The 27318-nt window shown below is 43.4% G+C and overlaps 1 protein-coding gene across 2 annotated transcripts; it reads left to right on the top strand.

The window, feature by feature from the left end:
- Window positions 1–762: 762 nt before the first annotated feature.
- On the top strand, window positions 763–18355 carry LOC106562136 (ubiquitin-conjugating enzyme E2 Q2). Of its 2 annotated transcripts, none has more exons than XM_014126768.2 (13): window positions 763–1338; window positions 2416–2520; window positions 8236–8358; window positions 9171–9227; window positions 9411–9551; window positions 10339–10423; window positions 10540–10600; window positions 10696–10786; window positions 10876–10934; window positions 11211–11259; window positions 11358–11453; window positions 12416–12482; window positions 15444–18355. In XM_014126768.2, the coding sequence occupies exons 1-13, from the start codon at window positions 1180–1182 to the stop codon at window positions 15473–15475; spliced, it is 1125 nt and encodes a 374-aa protein (XP_013982243.1). In that variant the 5' UTR covers window positions 763–1179; the 3' UTR covers window positions 15476–18355. The 2 variants fall into 2 exon arrangements, with proteins under 2 accessions (XP_013982243.1, XP_013982242.1); XM_014126767.2 differs by having other exon boundaries at window positions 9411–9566.
- The last annotated feature ends 8963 nt before the right edge of the window (window positions 18356–27318 follow it).

The following is a 27318-nucleotide window of genomic DNA, read 5'->3' as shown; positions in this document are numbered from 1 at the left end:
GGTAATTAACATATCATATAACTTGCGCCTGTCACAAGCACATTTACTATTATATTGACTGTAAGACCTAATTATCTGATGATCAGACTACCATCACCCAATAATTAAGTCCTGGTTCATCATTCTTTCACTGTCCCTTTAAGTGAGGAGTTAGTGTGCCTAAATGGAGAATTAAAATGCAGAGAGTGCTGTGTAATGATCATCATCACATCATGATGCTTTGTTAAGTTGAGAAGCTACTATTTGAGTTCAGTTTTTTTGTTAAAAAACATTTAACTAAAAAAGAGTAGTACACTGACATCTTCTGGTGTAAGGGCATAGCTACAATAATGTAGGACAGACAGCTGTAGTGTGTTCTCAACAAGTCAGTCTTCAACAAAAATGATTGTTCTCAAAAAGTCAGTCTTCAACAAAAATGATGGCTAAAGGTGAATTAAAGACCCCCTAAAAAGTCAGACAGCTCTCTCATCAGCAAGCCAATCCAATTAATTGTCCATGGGTTTGCCTTGTCATCAATTAAATTATAAATATGGTTTTATTGGCCTAAACTTCCACCTGGAAAAGGACTACCTTTGGCCAGCTACACGTTTACAATTTTAGTAACAATATGCTCAGGTAAGGACGGTTTACTTCACTCAGTCACCACACATAAATACTGCTGTGACAAAATGTTTCAACGTTGTCTAAGTGATTTATTTATTTCTATATTTTGGTGTTCTAACCTCCGCCCCTCAACTGAGCCCGCACTGGATGCTGGGATTCTGCAGGCTCGGGAAAACGCCATCTTTAAACCCCAGAAGAAATCACAATTGAGCGCCGGGGATCAACGACACACAGTGCCTGCCTTGGTTTTTACATTTTGCGGGCATCATCATGATCAGTTTGTTGACCGGCGAAACAAATACGCAACTAATTGAAAGAACCGTAAATACTCAACCAAGTCACATTGTATGGTCTTAAAATTGTACTATCAGAAGGCTAACATCAACAACAATACTAGCTAAACGGAAAGACAACGGACGAGTAATCAAGGCGTTGTTATTGAGCTAGCTAACCTGTGTTGAAGGCGCTTTGACATTACGTTGTTTTAAACTGCTTGATTTGGGACTCGACTGCGTGGCTGCAGTTTTAGTCCCGACTTCACCCCTCCCCAGCGACCCAGCCGGAGATGCGTGGAAGATGTCGGTTTCGGGGCTGAAGGCCGAACTGAAGTTTCTGGAGTCCATTTTTGATCCAAACCACGAACGCTTCCGAATTATTGACTGGAAACCGGATGAGCTAAACTGTCAGTTTAATGTGACTGGAGAAAAACTGTTAATTATACATTGCAACATTACGGTAAGCAGGGGAACGACATGTCTAGCTAACGTTAGTTGGCTAGCCAAGTAACGTTACCTAGCTAACGCGGTAAGCGGTAACTAGTTACAGTATGTTAGTTCAGAACACGCAGTTATTTTGCCTGGCGGTGCGGGACACTCAGCAAATTGTGGCCAGTCGAACGTTAGTCAGCTATCATTTAGCTACTTTAGTTATACAGTGTTTTTGTTTGTGTCTTTTGTTTCTACTTCTAGTAGGAGTCCAAATGTTTGCATGTTAGCAAGCTAGCTAACGGTAACTGACTTGTTTCTAGTATAATGACTGAGTATGAGTCAAAATACTTGCATATTACTATTGTAGGTTACGTAGCCAGCGTCGCTAGCTAAAATACTGAGACAAGCAAGTCTGGTGATTTTCGCCAAAGAGTTATTCTAAAAACTGGCATGATATTATGGTAGGGCCTAGCTTTCTGCGTCACTGATGAACATTTTTAACGTTAGCTAGCTACACTTCCGCATTTTCTGACGTTAGTTGATTGTCAAACAAGTTAACTAGCTAGCTAATGTGGTGGTTGTTATATTTGCATGCTTCGTGGTCATGATCAACACAGTAAGTGCTAAGTTAGTTATACTCATGACCTAAGTAAATAATTGCTAGCTAGCATGATTCAAAAGCATCACTTGTCAAATAAACAGCTTCTGGTCTTGTCAACAGACTGTGATCTGCCAGCTCAGCTTTTAGCTAGCTGTATGCTGTTGGTTTGTATTTTCCAATTTGCTACGTTCGTTTGACCAGCATACTGATTGAATTCAGTGCTCTTAACGTTATTTGGCTAGTTAACATTCTATAAGGAATGTGAAATGGCCACCATCACACAACACATTAATTTAGCTTCAGGTAATGTAAAGTAGTAATCAGATATTTAATTTGTCTGTATAAAATTACTTGAGATTTCCCAGATTTATGATTGACACGTCAATGTCACACCTGTTTAATTTCAATGTTATTGTTCCAAACAATTATCATATTTATCAGCCATATAATGCTGATTTATTTTTGTTTGCTTCTCTCATCCTCATTGAAACCCATGTCTTACAGGAGTCGTACCCCTCCACACCTCCAATCTGGTTTGTGGACTCTGATGACCCGAGCCTGACACAAGTTTTGGAACGCCTTGAGGATGTCAGAAAGGGCAGCACCCTGGTAAGATCCATTTCAATCCCAGCCTTTGATCTAGTATGTGAATGCTTAGGAAGGAGATTTCCCAGTGTTCAAATAATGAAACTGGATTACGACAATATATTGGAAGTATTTGTGTACAATTACAATTTTTGTTGTTTAGCAGATGCTTGTATCCAAACTAAAACAACCATATTATACTACGTGAATATTAATCAAATCAACTTCAACTAAGTGTTATGCGACGCAATTAAAAACAGGCTGTTTTTTGAACTATCACATCTCTTCTAATGACTAATTAACCATACCTGTTTTGGTGGTGTTGGGTAAAACATTTCTGATAGGGGAGTTGAGTGACAGCTAGGCTATTTCATACTGCTGTTCCAACTGGTATTGGAGGTTAAAGGGAGATAAATGTCAGACCAATTCAGGGCTGTTCTCTGCCTGTTTCCTCTTGTCTTAGTTCCAGCTGTTAGACAGCGGAGGTTTTTGTGTTTTGAAGTCACTCAAACATCATAGGACAGCCCTCTGTCATGTTTGATGTGAGTGTCGAGAGTGCCTCTGATGTGGAATCAGAGGGGTGGGTGTTTTTGACAGGCACACTGCCACAGTGACAGTTTCAGCAGGCCAAAGGGCCTTGTCATGTGCGTATTTGAGATCAAATCATTTGTTACCTGCACCGAATACGTCTGTAGACCTTACCGTGAAATGCTTACTTACAAGCCCTTAACCAACAGTGCAGTTCAAGAAAGAGTTAAGAAAATATTTACCAAATAAACTAAAGTAATAATTAAAAAAAAATGAATAAAGTAACAGTAAAATTACAATAATGAGGCTATATACAGGGGCTACCGGTACCGAGTCAATGTGCGAGGGTACATGTCATGTTAGTCGAGGTAATTTGTACATGTTGGTAGGGGTGAAGTGATAATAAACAGCGAATAGCAGCAGTGTAAAAAAACAAATGGAGGGGTGGGGGTGTCAATGTAAATAATCCTGTGGCCAGTTTTATGGCTTGGGGGGGTGTAAGCTGTTAAAGGAGCCTTTTGGTCCTAGACTTGATGCTCTGGTACCGCTTGCAGTGCGGTAGCAGAGAAAAGTCTATGACTTGGGTGACTGGAGTCTTTGACAATTTTTTGGGCTTTCCTCTGACACCGCCTAGTATATAGGTCCTGGATGGCAGGAAGCTTGGCCCCAGTGACGTTCTGGGCCGTACGCACTACCCTTATGGTCAGATGCCGAGCAGTTACTATACCAGGCGGTGATGCAACCGGTCAGGATTTCTCTTGATGGTGCAGCTGTAGAACCTTTTGAGGATCTGTTGTCGTGCCCCTTCACGACTGTCTTGGTGTGTTTGGACCATGATAGAAACTCTCGACCCGTTCCGCTACAGCCCCGCCGATGTTAAGGGGGGTCTGTTCGGCCGCCTTTTCCTGTAGTCCACGATCAGCTCCTTTTGTCTTGCTCACATTGAGGGAGAGGTCGTTGTCCTGGCACCACACTGCCAGGTCTCTGACCACCTCCCTATAGGCTGTCTCATCGTCAGTGATCAGGCCTACCACTGTTGTGTCATCAGCATACTTAATGATGATGGTGTTGGAGTCGTGTATGGACACGCAGTTGTGTGTGTGAACAGGGAGTACAGGAGGGGACTAAGCACACACCCCTGAGGGGCCCCAGTGTTGAGGATCAGCGTAGCAAACGTTTTGTTGCCTACCCTTACCACCTAGGGGTGGTCCGTCAGGAAGTCCAGGATCCAGTTGCAGAGGGAGGTGTTTAGGTCCAGGGTCCTTAGCTTAGAAATTAGCTTTGTGGGCACTATGGTGTTGAACGTTGAGCTATAGTCAATGAACAGCATTCTCACATAGGTTTTTCATTTATCCAGATGGGGAAGGGCAGTGTCCAGTGCGATTGATATTGTGTCATCTGTGGATCTGTTGGGGCGGTATGTGAATTGGAGTGGGTCTAGGGTTTCTGGGATGATGGTGTTGATGTGAGCCATGACCAGCCTTTCAAAGCACTTCATGGCTACCGACATGAATGCTACGGGGCGGTAATCATTTAGGCAGTTTACCTTCGCTTTCTTGGGCACAGGGACTATGGTGGTCTGCTTGAAACCTGTAGGTATTACAGACTCGGTCAGGGAGAGGTTGAAAATGTCAATGAAGACACTTGCCAGTTGGTCCATGCATGCTTTGAGTACACGTCCTGGTAATCCGTCTGGCCCTGCGGCTTTGAAGGTTGACCTGTTTAAAGGTCTTGCTCACATCGGTTACCGAGTAGCGTTGTCACAGTCGTCCAGAACAGCTGGTGCTCTCATGCATGCTTCAGTGTTGCTTGACTCAAAGCGAGCATAAAAGGCATTTAGCTCGTCTGGTAGGCTCGCGTCACTGGGCAGCTCGCGGCTGGGTTTTCATTTGTAGTCTGTAATAGTTTTCAAGCCCTGCCACTTCCGACGAGCATCAGAGCCGGTGTAGTAGGATTCAATCTTAGTCCTGTATTGACACTTTGCTTGTTTGATGGTTCATCTGAGGGCTTTCGGGATTTCTTATCAGCGTCCGGATTAGTGTCCGGCTCCTTGAAAGGGGCAGCTCTAGCCTTTAGCTCAATGCGGATGTTGCCTGTAATCCATTGCTTCTGGTTGGGATATGTACGTACAGTCACTGTGGGGACGACGTCGTCAATGCACTTATTGATGAAGCCGATGACTGAGGTGGTATACTACTCAATTCCATTTGATGAATCCCGGAACATATTCCAGTCTGTGCTAGCAAAACAATATTACTTCTGAAATCGCAATTTTTGTGCCAAGCAGTTCTCCAGTGTTTCCCCTATATTAGCAACGGAGACTTGGCATTTAAGCCCTTTTCTACTTACCCAGAGTCGGATGAATTCATGGATACCATTTTTTGTATCTCTACATGCAGTTTGAAGGAAGTTGCCAACTTCTGTTAGTGCAAATGCTAGTTAGCAGTGGTTTGCGACACTACCTTCAAACTGCAAATGAGTTCATCTGACTCTGGGTAAGTAGAAAAAGTGCAAGATTCGGCAATTAAGCCCTGTCCCTTTAAAGACCTGCTCCGACTATTAGTCTACTAAGTATTTTTTTTATACCTCTCTTTGGACTGGATGTGTCAATGTGCAGTTCATGCATGCATAATTTATGAGAAGAATTACTGTCTTACCTCAGTTAGCCTACATTTGGCTATTAGGGTAGGCTACACTACGGATTTTTAAATGCTGACACGAAACCTTCTCTGGGGATTGTTTTACTTGTCTGTAAAGGAATGAGGCTTCTGAAGCGGGACTAACGTCCGTTACTAGACAACCACAACTGTCAATCAAACTATCTTGAGCTGCTGCCTGCGTGGAGACCAATCTCTCCAAAAAAAATAAGTACTTTACGGTTTGTTAATTAAGGGAAAAAATACAGAACATTTTATGCCAGAGCAGAAATCTGTCACTTTTTCAAATTTTCTGAAAAGTTACCAATTGTCGCTATTGGCATGTTACTGAAGCTGCGTTCTAATTCTGTAAAGGGTTGTGGTAGATATAACTTTGTTGCCTGGCCCTAGCAGTTGTGCATAAGTAATAGGGCTGTTATTCAGCATTATAAAATTCCACAGTTTACCACTTTCTGATAGTTTTTAACAATAAATTAATAATTGCCGTTTTTAAACGTTAAGTAAAATTGTCCATTTGTCACATCCCTAGTGCGCTTATATGTGACATAGTACGCAACTTTCAGGAACTGCTTGTGGCTCGTTAGTGCTACTTTGTCTATTCAAAAGTCCTGGAGAATCTCTTTTAAGATCAGCATTACAAGGTATATTTGTAACAGAGTGAGCAGTGGCGCAAATGAGAGCCACGAGCACATAGCCACTGCCTGCTCCTCATCTCCCTACAATGCAGTGGCGCAATCCCTTCTATTTCAAATGGTGTCGACATTTTCATTTTGGAATAGAAGGTATTTTTGAAAAGTCAAGTGACCTTTATTTGAGAATGCAAGTCAGTTAACAAATTCTTATTTGACATTGATGGCCAAACCCTCACCTAACCCGTGATACAGCCCGGGATTGAACCAGGGTCGCTAGTGACGTCCCTAGCACTGGGATGCAGTGCCTTAGACCGCTGCGCCTCTTGGGGGCATGCCCCCAGACTCCCCCAGCACGAGCAAGCCCCCCCCTCATCTTTTTCCGCTGCTGCAAGAAATCCAATGGGAAACACTGAGTTCTCTGTAGGCTATATCTTGCCTATGTAGCTACATTCTTTGACTTAGCCTACTTACTTACACTGCATGCTCTGTTTGTAGCCCACCAGATCTGCATTGTATAGTACTCTTATTAAAGTTATCTGTGGTGGGTAGATTTGTTGCACCATGCATTATACAACATTTTCACCATGTATGGACCATGCCTACATTCAGTAGAATACGCTTCTTCTATAGCAATACTGAGAAGCTTGCAGAGGTACACATTTCTGCACTAAGTTACGGTTGCTAAGGTGTCTGACATTCCCTGACACAATCTTACCTTTCATGTTGTGTCTGAGGGTGTGCCGTGGTGGAGGTACAATGCAGTGAAAAAGTATATGCCCCCTTTCTGATTTTCTGTTTTTGGATATTTTCTTACACTGAATGTTATCAGATCTTCAACCAAAACCTAATATAAGATCAAGGGAAGTTGAGTGTACAAATACAAAACATAATTATTTAAGTTATTACACGTCCAATGGAAAAAATTAATTTTCCCCTTACACAAAGTACCTGGTTCCACCTGCAATGACTGCAACCAACAACTACAGGAAGCAGTTGATCAGTCTCTCACATCAAATTTTGACCCACTCTTTCATGTAGAACTGCTTTAACTCAGCGACTTTTGTGGGTTTAGGTCTGGACTTTGACTAGGCCATTCCAAAATGGACAATTTGTTGCTATTCAGCCATTCTGATATAGACTTTATTTTTCTGGTGAAAACCAGACTCTGCGTTCCACAGTAAGAACCACATACCAATGGTCAAGTGTGGTGGTAGTGTGATGGTTTGGGGATACTTTGCTGCTTCAGGACCTGGATGACTTGCAATCATTGAAGGAACCATGAATTTGGCTCTGTATAAGCAAATTCCACAGGCGAATATCAGGCTGTCTGAGCTTAAGCTGAAGTGCTGCTGGTTCATGCAGCAAAACAATGATCGAAAAAACGCAATCAAGTCTACATCAGAATGGCTGAAAAACACTACGTTTTGGAACGGCCTAGTCAAAGTCCAGATCTGAACCCCATTTTGAGATGTTATGGCAGGTCCTGAAACGAGCAGTTCATGCTCAAACCCACATGTCGCTAAGTTAAGTCAGTTTTGCATGGAGGAGTGGGTGAAAGAGACTGATGAACGACTACAGGAAGCGTTTGGTTGCAGTCACTGCAGCTAAAGGTGGCACAACCAGTTGAGCGTAAAGGGGAAATTACTTTTTCACACAGAGGCATTGGGTGTTGCATAACTTTGTTTATTAAATAAATGAAATAAGTTTCTAATTTGTTTTATTTGTTTGCTCAGATTCCCTTTATCTAATATTAGGTTTTGGTTGAAGATCTGATGGCATTTGTTGTAAGAAATCAGAAAGGGGACAAATCCTTTTTCCCGGTAATGCATCTGTGACATGTCTGTGCTGTGTTATCTAGTGCTGCCTGTCTGTCCTCACTAACTCTTAACTGTCCCTGCTGGTACTGTCCCTCGGTCCCCCAGCTCCTACAGCAGCTAAAGCGGCTCATCTGTGACCTCTGTCGGCTGTACAACCTGCCCCAGCATCCAGATGTAGAGATGCTGGACCAGCCCCTCCCTGCCGGCCCTGTAGGACAAGACCGAAAGGTAAGGACGGCTAATGACCGCTCAAAATGTTTTCTGGTTTTCAAGTACTACTAGGCCTATATATTTTCCATTGGATGGCATTGAAGTAGGGGTCTCCCGAGTGGCGCAGCGATCTAAGGCTCACTATAGTACCTGGTTCGAATTATTTACAATGACGGAGCAGGCCGTCATTGTAAATAAGAATTTGTTCTTATCTGACTTAGTTAAATAAAAAAATAAGCATCAAGAGGCTTTTTCATGAAGACCATCTCCTTTCACATACCTAAAGTGAGTCATATGCCTAATCCCTTTGTTTAGTTTTATTGTCAAAGCTACCAAGGAGATTGAAGACACTTAGCTAATGAAAGGGTTTAAAAACCTGCATGAAGAACCTAATACTGTCTTGAAACCCTCCATCAGCACAGACATTAATGATTAGTGCAGACTCCTGGAGATGGAATCAATAGACTCTTCCTGTGGGAGGGGTCAGTGGGAGGTGCTACCATATTTTAGCTCGAAACCAATGAAGACACAACCGTAGCCTCATATAGTCTACTTGAGGAATTAGAATGACAGAGGATGAATGTTAAGCAGTAGCAGCCTGTACAGCTGTGCTTTAAACGCAGACATTGATTCTTGGGCTGAAAGAAAGTGGACGGGCGGCACTGTTGTGTTATTCAAGACGAGGAATGTTGTTTCTGACTACCCAGAAACTCGCTTACTGGTTTTGCACATTTCAGAACATTCCTACAAATATCTGACTTTTTTTTGTGGCATGTTAGGAATGAGATTGAACTGTCTATGAACTCATCTTTCTCTCTTTTTTTCTTTAGCATGGGGTCACAGACGAGGTCACGTCCGAAGAGGAGGAAGAAGAGGAAATGGGAGAGGTCCTTTTCAAATAAATGTCATTCCATATATCGCTGCACATTACCATGCTGATATGAGCTGAGCTTTGCTGGATGTCAAGCTTGACTAGATAGTCAATACCAATCACACATATGCAGGTGTTAACTTGAAGTAGAACACGTCTTCTAATGCTCTTATCTTGTCGTTGTGTGTTGTGCCAGCAGGACATTGAAGACCTGGACCACTATGAGATGAAAGAGGAGGAGCCAGTGGATGGGAAGAAGTCTGAGGATGACGGCATCGAGAAGGAGAACCTGGCCATCCTGGAGAAGATCCGCAAGAACCAGAGGCAGGACCACTTGAACGTAAGTGCTCATTTGGTAAGGTGACATTTTATACGCTTTTGGGGGATGCATGGGGAATATCTGTCGTCAGGCCTAGAACAGTTTACTGGACCCAGCACTGTTACACTGAGATGTCTAGTAACCCTTTATGATATAGGCAATATGCATGCATCTAACCAGTTTCAGGTGGTTCTGAATGGATGTATTTTCCATTTGTTGTTCGATCAGTGTTTTACTGATGGAATTTCTTACCAATGCAGTACACCCAGATTATGCTGTTTAGGACTCCAATTTGTAAACAAGGACATAATCAACATGGATTGCGTAGGCTAAATGACAGTAATTAGTCATTCTGATAGTAATCATATTATCTAACGTTTACTCATATCTTTCTTAATTGTTGCTTTGGAATACAGCCGTTTCCCCTAAGGTATGTGAGCAGCTCTGAGAGACTCTGCTCTCATCCTCCACAGTCCCTACTGCATTCAATGGCTCAGCTCTTCAAATCTATCATTATCACAGATGAGAGCCTTGCTATGGAACCTGTGAAGTTCTCCCCATATATTGTAGTGAACTGTATACTGCCAGTTAGTTCTGAAGCATTTTGTCTCTATGCTGATCAATAACTGTTAATTTCTAGGAGTTTGTAGACGTTTTATCTAAATGCAGAGCTATTAGCATATTTGAACTGAGCCTGTAAACATTTGATTTAATCGTTGCGGTCGCGGTGTCTATGTGCATTATTATCATTGAATGTGCTGCATGTTTGGGTATCGGTGTATTACCCTGTGTGTGTTGTGTGTTGCAGGGTGCAGTGTCTGGTTCAGTGCAGGCCTCAGACCGCCTCATGAAGGAGCTCCGGGAGATATACCGGTCCCAGAGTTACAAGATGGGTACGTACTTCACTGCAGCAGCACTAGAAAGCTCTTCGGCTATGGTGCAAAAAATAAATACAAAAATGACAGTTTGATTCAGAATGTCACTTACCAGACTATGCGTTCTCTTCCAGGTATCTATTCAGTGGAGCTGGTCAATGACAGCCTGTATGAATGGCACGTCAAGCTGAGGACGTAAGTAACTAGGCCTATTTACCATAGGAGTTGACAGTACTGTATAATTCTAGCATGTGACTGATGTATTAGGATGCGCTCTATTTGCTCAACAGCGTAGATCCAGATAGTCCTCTACACAGTGACCTGCAGGTTTTAAAGGAAAAGGAGGGAATGGATTACATTCTGCTCAACTTCTCATATAAAGTAAGTACCAATGCTGATACTAGAAAGCAGAGACAGTTTGGTAGCGCTGGGTGTTCTCATCTTAATACTATTTTGTGCTCTACCTGCAGGATAATTTCCCCTTTGATCCACCGTTTGTACGGGTGGCTTCTCCTGTGCTGTCTGGAGGGTGAGTTCAGTTCACTGCGTATGACTGGAATGGTTTTGTTTTTCTGCAGCGTTTCCGCTGTGACTGAGTTGCTCCCCTCACTTAACCGTGAAGGAAGAGCAGGCTCTTGTGGCCTAGACTAATTGTCAACAGCCAGTGAAAAGCTGAATGTCAGAAGTGACAGTTAAGCTAAAAGGAGATCATCTGTGCTTATGGATAATGTATATTTATTGTGGTCTCTTGATCACTTAATGTCTACATATTCTAATGTTTTCCTTTCACCTGCTGTCTTCTAAGTTATGTTCTTGGAGGGGGTGCCCTGTGCATGGAGCTTCTCACAAAACAGGTATGTTTTCATGCCTCTGAATGTCAGTTAACTTGTCCACTGTTATTTCACAGTGGAGGTAAATGCTAGTGCATTGATGTATCGCCACTTGATTTCAGGGCTGGAGCAGTGCCTATTCCATAGAGTCTGTAATCATGCAGATCAACGCCACTTTAGTCAAGGGAAAAGCCAGAGTGCAGTTTGGAGCCAATAAGGTAAGCATTGTTTAAAGGGGCAGAGAGCTTTGAAATGTGTTAACATGGTGCATACTACAGGGTGTATTGACACTGTGTTCTGACATGGATAAAGGGGTGAGCTCCCTGGTGTGTGTGGCCAGCTGGGCCAAGCTGCTCTATGGAAATTAGGTGTCTATAAGCCCCCAGCACTTCATTTAAACAGGACATTGTTACTTAGCGCCGCCGGGACAGTGCGACGCTGCTGATCTCTTAATGCTGACGCTTCACATGAGTCTACTTCATGCTGTAATTTCTTTCCCTCTTCTCTCAGCACAGTCACACTAATCTGGCTCTGGGATCCCAGTAGACTTCAGAGCAAACCAAATGACAGAGATATTTATAGACAAGCTGCAGTTCCAAGGAATCTTGGGCCCTCTTGCTTGATAATCTCTGAGTTCTTTAAAAGTTAGGATCTAACCATGTACACCAAAGAAAGACCTGATACTTAGCTATATTGTCAAATCTTGTCTAATGAAAGTGTTTATCATATTTGTCCTGAGGTTACTGAAGTTGGGTAGGTAAAATGGTTAATAGAATGCCAGAAATGTACCTATTAATCAAAAACATAAGAATACCAATGTTTCTGTCACTGGGTTGATAGGACTCTGGCCTTATAAGAGCCAGTTCTTCTGATGCTGAATTGTAATAGACCCAGCTTCCGGCTCCTCAGATTTTCCCCGCAGTTCGACACGCTATTTATTACCTTGCGATTAATGGTTAACTGCGGTGGGCGCAAACGCAGCATGATATCAGTGCAAGCGGCAAAATTCTTTGGGGGAAGCTGATAGAAAGACCTCCACCGTGCGGTCAGACTTCACCAAACTAATTCACTTGTACGTGATGGTGCTAAGTCCTGCGTCTCCCCAATATATAAACTAAACTTTACACTTCTTGGGACATTCATAAGCACAAGTTCAATATATGTGCTGTTTTTGTTTCAGAACCAATACAATCTTGCCAGAGCACAGCAGTCATACAAATCCCTGGTCCAGATCCATGAAAAGAATGGTGAGTGTTACCATCTCCACTTCACATCATCATATTTGACCTTGAGATTACATCCCTTTATACATCAGTTAGTGGTTGTGAAAATACAGTTTATGTACAGCTGAAGACCGAAGTTTACACACACTTAGTTTGGGATCATTAAAACTCGTTTTTCAACCTCTCCACAAGTTTCTTGCTAACAAACTATAGTTTTGGCAAGTTGGTTAGGACATCTAATTTGTGCATGACACAAGTCATTTTTCCAACAATTGTTTACAGAAAGATTATTTCACTTATTCACTGTATCACAATTCCAGTGGGTCAGAAGTTTACATACACTAAGTTGACTGCCTTTAAACGGCTTGGAAAATTCCAGAAAATTGTCATGGCTTTAGAAGCTTCTGATAGGCTGATTGACATCATTCGAGTCAATTGGAGGTGTATCTGTGGATGTATTTCAAGGCCTACCTTCAAACTCGGTGCCTCTTTGCTTGACATCATGGGAAAATCAAAAGAAATCAGCCAAGACCTCAGAAAAATAATTGTAGACCTCCACAAGTCTGGTTCATCCTTGGGAGCAATTTCCAAATGCCTGAAGGTACCATGTTCATCTGTACAAACAATAGTACGCAAGTATAAACACCATGGGACCACACAGCCGTCATGCTGCTCAGAAAGGAGACGCGTTCTGTCTCCTAGAGATTAATGTACTTTGGTGCAAAAAGTGCAAATCAATCCCAGAACAACCGCAAAGGACCTTGTGAAGATGCTGGAGGAAAAGGGTACAAAAGTATCTGTATCCACAGTAAGACGAGACCTATTTTGGCATTCTCCTGAAAGGCCGCTCAGCAAGGAAGAAGCCACTGCTCCAAAACCGCCATAAAAAGCCAGACTACGGTTTGCAACTGCACATGGGGACAAATATACTTTTTGGAGATATGTCATCGGGTCTGATGAAACAAAAATAGAACTGTTTGGCCATAGTGAGCATCGTTATGTTTGGAGGAAAAAGGGGGAGGCTTGCAAGCTGAAGAACACGATCCCAACCATAAAGCACGGGGGTGGCGGCATCATGTTGTGGGGGTGCTTTGCTGCAGGGGGGACTGGTGCCCTTAACAAAATAGATGGCATCATGAGGAAGGACAATTATGTGGATATATTGAAGCAACATCTCAAGACGTCAGCCAGGAAGTTAATGCTTGGTCGCAAATGGGTCTTCCAAATGGACAATGACCCCAAGCATACTTCCAAAGTAGTGGAAAAATGGCTTAAGGACAACACAGTCAAGGTATTGGAGTGGCCATCACAAAGCCCTGACCTCAATCCCACAGGAAATTTGTGGGCAGAACTGAAAAAGCATGTGTGAGCAAGGAGGCCTACAAACCTGACTCAGTTACACCAGCTCTGTCAGGAGGAATGGGCAATGTTACCAAATACTAATTGAGTGTATGTAAACTTCTGACCCACTGGGAATGTGATGAAAGAAATAGAAGCTCTCTACTATTATTCTGACATTTCACATTCTTAAAATAAACAGGTGATCCTAACTGACCTAAAATGGGATTTTTACTAAGATTAAATGTCAGGAATTGTGAAACTGAGTTTAAATGTATTTGGCCAAGGTGTATGTGAACTTCTGACTTCAACTAAGTGTGTATAGATATCACACACGCAAAAGTATGTGGACACACCAAATTAGTGGATTCGGCTAGTTCAGCCACACCCGTTGCTGACAGGTGTGTAAAATCAAGCTCACAGCCATGCAATCACCATAGAGAACCATTGTTATTGAAGAGCTTTGTGACTTTCAACTTGGCACCGTCACAGGATGCCAGTTTGTCAAATTTCTGGTCTGTTAGAGCTGCCCCGGTCAACTGTATGTGCTGTTATTGTGAAGTGGAAACATCTAGCAGCAGCAACGGCTCAGCTGCCAAGTGGTAGGCCACACAAGCTCACAGAACGGGACCACGAGTGCTGAAGCGCGTAACGTCTTTCCTCTGTTGTAACGCACTACCGAGTTCCAAACTGCCTCTGGAAGCAGCGTTGGCACAACAACTGTTCGTCGGGAGCTTCATGAAATGGGTTACCATAGCCGAGCAGCCACACACAATCCTAAGATCACCATGTGCAATGCCAAGCGTCTGCTGGAGTGGTGTAAAGCTCACCACAATTGGACTCTGTAGCAGTGGAAAGGCGTTTTCTGGAGTGATAATCACGCTTCACCATTTGGCAGTCCAACGGAAGAATCTGGGTTTGGCGGATGCCAGGAGAACGCTGCCTGCCAGAATGCATAGTGCCAACTGTTAAGTTTGGTGGAGGAATAATGGTCTGTCTGTCTGTTCATGGTTTGGGCTAGGCCCCATAGTTACAGTGAAGGAAAATCGTAACGCTACAGCATACAATGACATTCTAGACAGTTCTGTGCTTCCAACTTTGTGGCAACAGTTTGAGGAAGGCCCTTTACTGTTTCAGCATTACAATGCCCCCGTACATAAAACGAGGTCCATACAGAAATGGTTTGTCGAGATTGGTGTGGAAGAACTTGGCTGGCCTTCACCGAGCACTGACCTCAACCCCATCGAACACCTTGGACTGCCGACTGCGAGCCAGGCCTAGTCGTCCAACAGCAGTGCCCGATCTCACTAATGCTTTTGTGGCTGAATGGAAGCAAGTCCCCGCAGTAATGTTCCAACATCTAGTGGAAAGCCTTCCCAGAAGAGTGGATGCTTTTATAGCAGCAAAGAGGGGACCAACTCCATATTAATGCTCAATATTTTGGAATGAGACGTTCAACGAGCAGGTGTCCACATACTTTTGATAGTGTATTACAAGCGCCAAGAGGGTTTCATATGGCAGCTATAGTGATTGTTCTTAGGTCAAGATAAAATACAGCCAACTCTTTGCTCAATCCTACTGTCTAGGATGAACTGACTGTTTTGTCCAGTATAACTGAGTGCACTGTCTCTTGTCTGATCCTTGTAGGCTGGTACACTCCCCCTAAGGAGGATGGGTAAGAGGACTGTTGCCATGCCTCCACTGGGACCAAATGTCTTGGGAGCAACCCCCCCCCCCCCCAATACTTTTTTTATTTTCCCTCTAACTGGAGTTGTTTTCATTGGGAGTTTGTTCCCCAGCCAGTTCCACCCATTCTGTTACCATGAGAACCGACCAATGGTTAAACCCCGTCACTGACCAACCACCTCACTGACCTTATCCACTTCTCAATAGGGGATCCACCCTCTTGCTATTTATCTTTCTCTCACTTGTGCAATCGCTTCCTCTGTTACAATCTCACCCCTAATCCCTTGAGCATTGAATGAACTCCATATCTTGTGCAACTCCCTTAAATCCTACTCTGGGCAAGCAAAGAAGAGCTTACTTACTGCCTGTGATTTCTGGTCAAGGTTGAGGCATGGCTTTTGCTAGTGACTGAAGCTGTCTGTTACGTGACTGGGTCTGAGATTCTCCGGCCACAGACTGGAACAGAGAATGACAGGTGACATTCCCCTTGTGACATTGGAGGCTGGGATGGACAATGAAACACTGGTAGTGGGAATGAGCACCACCTCACTCCCCATTGATGGCCTCTCATGTTTGTGCTTGTGTATCTGTATATTGCCAAGATTCCTCCTTCTGGAATAACATGCCCTCCTGAGGCTTATTTCCTTAAAAATGCCTGGTCTACAAAAGCCAAAGGCCCTGAATAGAGAGAGGAGAGCTATAGACTCCTTACCAAAGTGGGACTGAGACAGCTTAATGGAGGATATCCTGTTGAGCACAAGAGGTGGAGGCCGCCTCCACCACCCAGCCCTCTCAGGCTGCTTTCGGAAATATGAACAGTTAGCAAAGGCAGGTTGGATTTAATCACTGTAATGTAGTTGAATTTAACTCCACATGTAAAACTTGTAAAGTTGTATTTCTGAGAATTGATTTCATTGTTTTTAATGTAACCTTGTGTGGTTCGAGCGGGCTGAGACTGGGTTAGTATACCCTTGGCTATAGCAGGGGCATCAATCAAGGTGTATTTTCAGACGTAGGATAACAAACCATTTGCTTCATGGATACTCTTGCAGAAGTTAAAAGGAACACCTTTTAAACCACGTTTTTGGTTGTCAGTGATGGAAGGAACCTTTTCAGTGGGGTCATGAACCCCTAACTCATGACCATCCTCAGCACTGTCAAACCTGGAGCATGCCAATTCTTAGCTATATGAATAATATGCAGAATAATGTGTGATGCATTTGATTTAATGTTATTAGTCACATTAATGGGTGTTTTTTGTGTGGGTGTTATCCACTTTGTTAGAAATCTGTCACAAAAACCAGCATAGGAACCAACTTGTTCCTAGTAAATATTCCTATTTTTTTTTTTGTTCAATGCTGTTGGTCAGCCCAACACACTAACCTCATCTAGAACTCAGTCACCCTTGTGAAAAATACTAATAATGGGCATATAATGTATAATTAAGCTCCATCTACCTTGTATTTGTTGTAATGTAAGCCACCCCACCTGTACAACACAATGCATCACGTTCTGTCAAAATGGTGGCACTGAAGACTCATTTAGAGGTTTATTACTATTCACCCGACTATGGTGACTGACTTCATTACCAAATATGTCTACTACACATGGATAACTGTTGTTCATTGTAATAGACGTTAGGTATTGGTACCAAGTGTGCCACTGCTTTCCCACATGGCTGACCTCATCGTGAACATGCTCTGGCTAGAAACTCCCTCCCTGTGTTCTCTGGAGAAGCAAACTCAGGAATACATGGCTACTGCACACTTGACTTAGCAAGGGATTGCTTCACAAATGTCACGAGATGCAGTTGTTCTTGTTTTGTTACTATTGTTTTGTTACTATTGTTTACTTCCAAATTGGTTTCCCCTCCTATAATTACAGTAACCGTTGCAGTAACCATTGTCCTGCGCACTCTCCATTTGGCTTGTCTGAATATCTTTAAAGTAGCCACTGGTAAGACTGTAGTGGTAAGCAGGGTGTGGTGGAGTGATGTGGGAGGGGCATGTTTGCTATTTCTTGATATAGGCTATAGATATATCTCATTCAATCCCTCAGATCAATTTTGTGACGCTGAAAGGTGAACCAATGCTTTACCTCACCTATTTAAGCTCATTTAACCTCATTGTCTTGGGTCTTTGTTTTTCTAGTCTAGGACATGTTCATCGTGATCCTGTACCTCCTGGTTTTGTAGTCTTTTGCATGTAGATATCTCAGCAAGTACTTTCCCTCTAGGGACTAGGGTGTGTGGACTGGAGAGTTTTGGTTTGTCAGGTTGGATCATCTATATTAGTTTTCACAGGTCGGTAGATGCGGTCTCTGTAAACCCCATCTCTGGGAACGGATTCCTTTTATATTGATTCATGTAGGACTGACTCACCAGATCAGGTTAGTTCTAAAGGATAACAATTGCAAAAAGGCTGTCTCCAACACTTATGGGCGTTCCACCCGTGTGTCAAAGTATGAGATCGGAAACACATGACCTACTATTCTGTCCAGAGCAGGACTCCACCTCTTACTGTTTTAAATCCCTGTGTCATCAGAGCAGACGTCAAGCGGGCTTTTAACTCCGAGGAAGGCTCCATGTCTGTTCTAATGTCAGTTGTGTGGTGAATTACAGCTCCTCTTATACAGATCCCAGACCAGTTGTCTAACAACCCAGTGCTTGGGAGATTTTGGTTTGAGACCTGAAACGAATTATTGGTTCCTTTTCTGGCTTCATTTTGTGATTGGCGATTGAGGGGGTTGTAAAGTTATGCACTGTTCGCATGCTTTGGTTTTATTTAATTTTTTTCATTGCAAGGGTTATTTTGACCATGTACAGTAATTTGTAAACTTGCATCAAGTTTATGAATAAAGAATTTTATTAAATACTCCTGTGTACTATGTGAGATGTGATACAGAGCTGTGTAAGTATTTTATATAGGACCCTCTGCTTAAGGCTGAAACCATGAATGGTGATAAATATGCCCTTGTAGTGGACAGTTGTCACTTTGGCCAGCAGATGGTGACAAGTGTCCTATACATAAAGATGCAGCTTTCGCCTTTGGCATGAGATTCAGATTTGGCTGTTCTCTAGTGCGAACCAAAAGGGCAATGGCTTCCTGAGTGTTTTAAGTCCTAAAAGCAATGCTTTTGCTAATGGAAGAGCAATGCATTCACACTGGATCTGGAACACTGAGTTGGGCTTGGATGGCTAGTATGGCGATACCACTTCAATAGATGGTGGTTTGACTTCTTCAATACATATCAGGGATATCTTGGGCAGAAAATCCATACAAATAGTTAGTATTTTCTCTGGGTGCAGCAGATTGCCACTAGAGGGTGCTGGAACATTGTTACAGAAATGTATTGAAACAGTGCATTTGGAAAATATTCAGACCCCGTTCCCTTCCACCTTATGTTACGTTAGTCTTATTCTAAAATGGATTAAAGCCCCCCCATCTACACACAATACCCCATGACAAAGCAAAAAATGTTTTTATATATTTTTTTGCTAAACATAACTTACGTAATGTGTTCTGACCCTTTACTCAGTACTTTGTTGAAGCAGCTTTGTCAGCGATTACAACCTCAAGTCTTCTTGGGTATGACGCTACAACCTTAGCACACCTGTATTTGGGGAGTTTCTCCCATTCTTCTCTGCAGATCCTCTCAAGCTCTGCCAGGTTGGATGGGGAGCGTCGCTGCACAGCTATTTCCAGATCTCTCCGCAGATGTTCGTCCGGGCTCTGGCTGGGCCACTCAAGGACATTTAGAGACTTGTCCTGAAGCCACTCCTGCGTTGTCTTGGCTGTGTGCTTAGGGTCATTGTGCTGTTGGTAGGTGAACCTTCTCCTCAGTCTGGGTTCCTGAGCACTCTGGGGCAGGTTTTCATCAAGGATCTCTCTGTACTTTGCGCCGTTCATCTTTCCCTCGATTCTGACTCGTCTCCCAGTCCCTGCTGCTGAAGAACATCCCCACAGCATGCTGCCACCACCATGCTTCACCATAGGGATGGTGCCAGGTTTCCTTCAGATGTGACACTTGGCATTCATGCCAAAGAGTTCAATCTTGGTTTCATCAGACCAGAGAATCTTGTTTCTCATGGTCTGGGAGTCATTTAGGTCCCTTTTGGCAAACTCAAAGTGGGCTGTCGTGGAATTTTACTCAGTGGCTTCCGTCTGGCCAATACCACAAAGGCCTGATTGGTGGACTGCTGCAGAGATGGTTGTCCTTCTGGAAGGTTCTCCCATCTCCAGAGGAACTCTAGAGCTCTGTTAAGAGTGTCCAATGGGTTCTTGGTCACCTCCCTGACCAAGGCCCTTCGCCGAATGCTCTGTTTGGCCTGGCGGCCAGCTCTAGGAAGAGTCTAGGTGGTTCCAAACTTTCCATTTAAGAATGGAGGCCACTGTGTTCTTGGGGAACTTCAATGCTGCAGAAATGTTTTGGCGTTCATCTATATTTTATCCATATGATAAATTTTGAACATTCTCCATCCAGTAGCTGTTTTCATGATTGATATTTTGACATGACTATCACAAGTCAAGTCTGGTCGCCTCATATTCCCTCATCAATACTTTGGAGCCTCAGTGGTGGAGTGAGTTGGCAGGGTTTGAGCAATCCCATAGATGAAGTCTGATGTAAAAGCCAAATTAATCCCTGGGTTATTACAGGGAGCATTGCTGTAGTCGTAGTAAGAACACGGTTCCTCTTCTTATCAGACAGTCAAACAACACGTCCTCCTTCAAATCCCTCTATACTGGTCGCTGTTCTCATCCCTGCATGAACAGTTATGGTTATAAACCACTCAAACCAAGTACAGACATTGTGCATTTGGAAAGCCTTTTGAAGTCCACTGGCCAATCACAAGGTAGAGTGGACCCAGTCAAACAGAGGCACTGCTCACTTAAAAGGTCTACCCACAACGATCTCAGAGCATGCCAAAGACAATGAAACTACATTTTCCATTGTAAAACAGTTATCGCTTTAATCATATTTCTGGATATTTTGTATGCAGGGCAAGCAGTTCTCTTAGTGAAAGGATGAGTGAGGAAAGAGTGAGACAGGCGGGAAGTGGCGTGCCCCGGTTCCCCTTTTGCAAGGCTAATTGCCTATTATTGAAATGTATTTTTATTTCAGTCATTTTTTTGTTGTTGATCTGAAGTCTTGGCTGACTGACCGCTGGCTGCAGGGGAGCAAACCTCATTACTCGGCTCTGGCCATAATCTGTGGCTCAGCCTGTCTCCCGACTGCCCACCCGGCTCCAGGTCTGACAGGCTAGTCTGGAGAGTGACAGTGAGGATGGCTTCGGGGGGGAAGGAGAGTGTGTCACTGTGATTACCTCTACGGAGCATATACTGAGACTGGGATCATGCTGGCTTTTCCTTCAACCCAAGGCCAGATCCTTGTACACGCTGCAGTTTGCTTTGCACACAGAATCAGCTGAAGTTGATTGATAGCCAGAAAGCTTAACAGTCGTTGTCCATCAGAACTCGACATGCACCAGCAGCCTTCCATCAGCCAAACACACAAGCATTACCCAGAGTCAGGGACTATATCAAAGCCATAGTGAGGATTTCATCTGACATACATGTTCTCTGATAACTAGTCTACTCGCTGTTCAGCATCCTAACTTTACAGATTGTGCTGTCAACATGTTCCTCTAAATAGAGTCTGGAAAGATGCCTTCACAGGTTCTCTGACATCAGAAGCTGCCTGTGTTGAGCATTAATCATAACACATTCTCCTCCTAGTATCATGCCCATGCTAATCTTTTATTTTTATTGAGCCTTTATTTAACTAGGCAAGTCACTTAAGAACAAATTCTTATTTACAATGACGGCCTGGCAAAAGGCCTCCTGCGGAGATGGGGGCTGGGATTAGAAATATAGGACAAAACACACGGCACCACAACACTACATAAAGAGAGACATAAGGCAACACAATCAACTGTAAAGTGTCTGGTTTGATGAACTATGAACCTGCTACAGAATATTGTGTACTAATTTGCAGTGGTCTTGTGGTAGGTAAGAATGTCTCACTGTTAGAGTAAATTGGGGAGACAAGCAGACAGACCAGTTGTAATAACCTCTTCCTCTGAGGGAAAGCAACAGGGTCAATGAGCAAGGAGACAATCACAGTGGCCCTGAGTGACCTGCTGCTGCAGTGGAAGAGCTGAGCACCAATCAGACACAGACGGGTGTCACGATCATCCCCACAGATCATACAGCCCCAGTTTACTGGAAACATGTTCTAGTGCAAAAGCCTGAGGTATCTATAAAACAAATGTAACATTTCTTGACTAAACCATCCCTGTCACATAAAATGGGGATGGAGGAGAAAACGAGACAAGTGATGAGTTTAAGATGGCCAATGGCAATGAACGTAGAATTTAATTGTACCCTGAATTGAAGTAAACTATCAGAGATTATTTGGTCATTTGTCTTTATTCTCTGAATACCAAGGTCCCTGCAAGGTGGACATCTATAATCATTCACAGCCTAGGGATGTATATTAGTGTCTTGTAATACTGCTAGTTGATAGACAAAGATGATGCATTCCTATGTATATCTATGTGCAGAATGCATATTGCATTTCTAGGGACAAGCACTTGAATCGTCGCATTGGATGGCATAAAGTCACGTTTCGTCTGGTACATTTGTCATGAGAGAATGGATCAGATTATGTTTAAATACATTTAAAGTCAGGTCAGTCTGACCTAACTGGGGGGATGGTCTCTGCTTCTTTCTGTCACCAGGAGCACTGTCCTAGCGACTCAATGTCTCAATGCACCGCTGATGACAGACCCCCTCAAGGGCTTGGAAATAAATCCCAAGAGAATATTGGACAGATGCCTGGGACACAACGCTGAATTTCAATTGAATTGTAAAGCATGTCCTTTCTCACTCAAACAGCATAGGCTGTGTATATTCTCTATAATGATGATTATTTGGCCTGGGGAACACAGTGGGCTGCTTATTTTCAGTGATGAGAGGCAGTACTACACAATGTATGAGATGTATATTCATATTACATGCTTTCACACTACAAAGGAAGAGCGCTCATTTTATTTCATTACAAGTATCCAAATCAGCATTTTAGGGGCATGTAATTGCAGGCAGCGCCACGGTGAGAATGACCTTCACAAGCGTTTTCCATGTTGCTTTTCATAAATTTACTTCAAATGTATTCACGGTCTGCCTTTCAGACTGCCATAGAGTCACAATCAGGAGATAGGATGCATATATTACAGTAAAAGGCCAGCCTGGAAATCCAATTCTTTCCGGCTTGAAGTCTTTGGCAAATGTTAATGGTGCATCTGCCTGCAATTCACTCTGTCTTCTGGAAGTTTCAAAGTTATCATCACTGACCAGTTAACCCTTTCAGGGAATGTATCCAGCCAGAGACATATTGGTCCATTCTCTTTCCACTTCCCTTCCACAGAACAGAATGCAATGTGTCTTACTAAAAATGAACTACTTGCCTTTTTTAACTGTCTAGCAATGCAAATGTTTCACGTCAAGACCATGCAACATTTCCAGAAAGATCTGAAATAAAATTAACCAAAATATCAAAGATTGTTAACACTGCCGTAGTTAACTAGATGACCGCACCATCATCTTGGGTGATATTTGGTTTCTTTGAGGTGGTCTTGCATTTTCAGATCAGAGATGGAAGGCAGTTTGTCACAGTGATGATGTGCCTCCCTGCACAGGCTTACATGGACCCTAAACTAAATGGATATCCATTATAGGGGGTAATGATTCATTCTAGAAGCTTACTCAATATTGTGGGGTGGACATTGTAGCAGAAAGTCCCCCTCAGACAGAACAAAGTAATGGACAGTAATAATGTACATCCCTTTAGGTTTGGGTCCAATGTGTCTGGGATTTAGAGGAAGCACAATATAAATCTCATGTATCCTGTGTGGCTCAGTTGGTAGCGCATGTTGCTTGCAATGCCAGGGTTGTAGGTTTGATTCCTGTGGGGGACTAGTATGAAAATATATGAATTCATTACTGTAAGATGCTCTGGATACGTGTTTGCTGAATGATTATTTTTTTTAAGTATTATTATTATCCCTGAACACTAAGTTACTGGCCGCACCATTGTTTGTATGAGAGAGCAGAATTCAACTAGTGGTGAGTAAAGGTTATTTACGTCTGCTATGATGAATCAGTGCCCTGCCTGGACTCAGGCTACAATTGCACTAGCAGATCAATGAGGAAAGCAATGATGTCACAGAAACAGAACATCTATCGTATTGTGATTCTTAATGTGCCTAAACTACAGAGCAGGGCGATGGAACTGACTTATCGTCCTGACATTGATTTTAACTGGAGATACGGTCTCCTATTCTCTCACACAAGCGCCTTGTCGTGATAATTTGTAAGAGACAAGCAGTAACGAAACCCTTCTTTCCTTCCCGATTAACACTAGAATTGTGTGCCGTTTCTTCTAAGGAACAATTATTTAATGTATTTTTTTATTTTAAAATGTACTTTTCTATCCATATTTAGTGATGATGAGAAGGTTTTTGAAGTAAATTGAGGGACACTCAGAATGTGGAGTGACCTGGAAGCACAGCCAGTCATGTGGATCCTCTCCCCCCCCATTTAAGAGAGGTGTGGTCTTAGCCAGCCAGCAGCCTCCCTGTGTTTCCCTAATGAAGCACAGCATCTGGACCCTGGGCTGCTTAATGGCTCTATCAGGTGGAGGTAACATAGGAGGGGAGAAGGAGGAGGAAGCAGGTTGAGGTTGGAGGGAGAGTAGGGGTACATGGAGCCCATGGGGTCATTTTCTTCTCCCTTCCTCTATTTTGAGGCGCAGCAGGGGAGAGATGAGGAGCAGGAGAGATGTTCAGGTCTACTGACAGATTGCCTGCAGTGAGGTGCACTTCCAGGGCTGATGAATGGGGTGGCTATATTGGCTAAATTGCCTCTGTAACACCACCAGAGGGAAGAAGGTATAAAAAAAATAGGAGTGCAGTATTCTCCATCTCTTACAAAGATGAATGCTCTTTAGATGAGTGGATTACAGTGAAAAGAAGAAGACGGACATTTTGACAGGAAGTAATGAGTATTGTGGCACATGAGACAGGTGTTATTGGCACAAAGGTGTTTCTTTGCAATGAATACTAACTACTGGACAGCCTGGATTTCCTGGATCACATTATCTAGAAACCACCATTTATATTCAGATACAGTTGTTTTATATCTAGGAAGTAATATAACAAAAGACAGCCTTGTGTCCATAATGTAACACTATGTCACATAACTGTTGACCGGGGATGAATGTCACACGTGTATTGGACACCGAGCGATACATCACAGCACTGTAAAGGAAAGGACAAAGTAAAACAAAGCAGAGTTATCTTTCTTACTCTCTCTCTCCTCCGCAGTGAGATTACTTTTTAAAGGATCATTGTTTGTCTGGCTGAAGCCAGAGGGTAACAGCACTCTGGAGAGAGACGCCTGTGTGCCATCAGCAGGTTGCCTGTGATAAGCATCTTGTCAGTGTCTGCAGGAACTTCCTGAGGAGGATACATGTTGTATTACAGAATGTCGGACAACCTCTGTTACCTGCAGATAAAGGCCCCATTGTAATTCTCCCATTCCGTCACACTGGCCGGCAGAAAAAGCAGTTTGACAGTCTTTCAATTAAGCCTGTTATCATTTCTCACAGCCATAATGCTAGAGCGAGAGACAGATATGCTGAACGTTTCTGCTGTACCATTTATTGTACAGACTGTAGACACATAAGGCATTCTTAGTATTTTCCATATCCAATATTATCGTGCTTTCAGTGCCTGGTAATGCAATATGCCCACAACACAGAGAGAAGACATACATTACCTTGTGTTTCCTCCTGCACCCCAAGACAGAGATTCTCCAGGCTGTGTTAGTTGAGCATGAAATATGTTCGCATTATATTGTTTTTGCGACAACCCAGCAGAGACACTTCATTTTCAAATACATATCAATTATGCCCCTAAATAGACTTGTGCTTTGAAGCCTTGGGCGAGATAGAAGATGAGGTTGGGCCAACTTCCTAGAGCCAGGAGTCATCAATCTCAGAGTTCATTCGGTTCACAAAGGGGGTCCTCCTTTGCTGGTGAAAGCAGTCGATAGAGCGTCGCTCCCCGAACAAGAGCAATCCCATTAAGAAGGCCCTCCACCTCGCCTCTCACGATGGGGTCTGTCCAGGGAGGGGAGCTAGGCAGCCATCCATCCTAAAAGCAGTCAGGGAGGAGGGGTAGAAACACTGCAGGCAATCTCTCCATCCTCTCTCCTTCCTTCTCCTCAGAAACACAGGCTGCACATCCTCACCATCACCACATCTACCATAACCTTTGCTCCACCCTCTCCCAAAGACGGCTGTTGGGAGATGTTACTTGTTGAGGGATATTTTGGAAGTGGCTTTTGGAATGTCTTGTTGATTGAAGTTGCAATGGTGGAGGCATTCTAATGGCTGAATTGTTGAACGAACGCACACGCACATTGTACTGGATGACGAGTGAGAACGTGTGTCACTGTTAGAGCACTTTGAATTAGCCTGCTGTTACACGAATGTGCTGTTTTCACACCTTGACATCTCACTGACTAAAAACGCATCTTCGCCAGCAGACTTGCACGGCCTTCAGGGGAAAGCAACAGGACAGAAGTCATCCATGTCAGAGCCATGGATGGATGATATATGACTCTGATGCATGTGTGCCTGATCCTCGCCAATCCATCTGTCAGTCATGACACATTTTCAAGTCACTGGGCTGTAGAATCCGCCTACAAGTCATGCTGTCAAAGAGATGGCCAAATCATCCAAGGCAGTCCGGTAACATGTGCGATAGAGGAGACGTTAGCTTTACGACACAGTGACCTTTATTTAAGGTTCTTTGTGTCCTGTGGTGAATGTATCACAGATGCTGAAGAGAGTTCTGGTGAGACACATTGCATGGCTTATTTTGCAATGTGTCATCTATTATACAGCTATATGCCATCTTATCTTAATAAATGGTGTCCCGGGTTACTCTATTTTCAGGATTCTACTTACAGTAGGTGGTGGATGTAATAGGATGAATAGATAGAGCCATATAGAACACTCCTTGGTGTTAAAACCAGCAGGTTTCTGAGCATTAACATCCCTAACAAGCCACTGTTTCCATGACAACCCCGTTAGCTAATGTCAAAGAGATGCACTCGACAGCTGGAGATTTTAAGTGGGCTGCTACAGCAGTTTGGAAACTGTATGAGTGAGTGAGCCAGCTACTTCCATTCAATGCCTGCTGCTGGCCATTATTTACTGCTTAACTCACAATGTATCAAACTCTACAAACTAAGGGCATCCCTGCCATCTTATAAAACCCGTCCTCCCCCATTGTTGTGAGATGGGAGAATCTATGGTTTCCCATGGATTGGGCTGATGGATCTGCCTGAGTTCCACCGCACTGAAGGGAGAGGGGATAGCAGGGGCCTGATGGATGACACAGTAACGCACATGATGTTTGATTTATCCCATATTTAATGACCTGCTCATAGTGATTCATATAATTAGCTGAGTGCGGGCTAATTCCTGCCTCTGCCGGCCAGGGATTGGCAGTTCATCTGTCTTCCGACAGAGCCCTGTGGGTGCTGAGGTGATTTAGTGTCAGAGCTGGCGTCTCCTCTCTCTCGCCTGCCTGCCTGTTTTGGACACAAAGCAAAGTGCTCTTATTGGTGGATACAGCGTGTAGCCTCATCTATACCTCAGAATGCACTGGACCCAATGAGTCTATGTCAGTCTGTTAGTCTGTGGTTTGATCTTTGACATCCATACAGACACAACCAGACAAGGCGGCAGGGCGTCTAGTGGTTAGAGC

Source organism: Salmo salar, chromosome ssa11 (genome assembly GCF_905237065.1).
Source record: "Salmo salar chromosome ssa11, Ssal_v3.1, whole genome shotgun sequence".
NCBI lineage: Eukaryota > Metazoa > Chordata > Actinopteri > Salmoniformes > Salmonidae > Salmo > Salmo salar.
The sequence above is the reverse complement of the archived record's forward strand: the minus strand, read 5'-3'. Positions and strand labels throughout refer to the sequence as shown.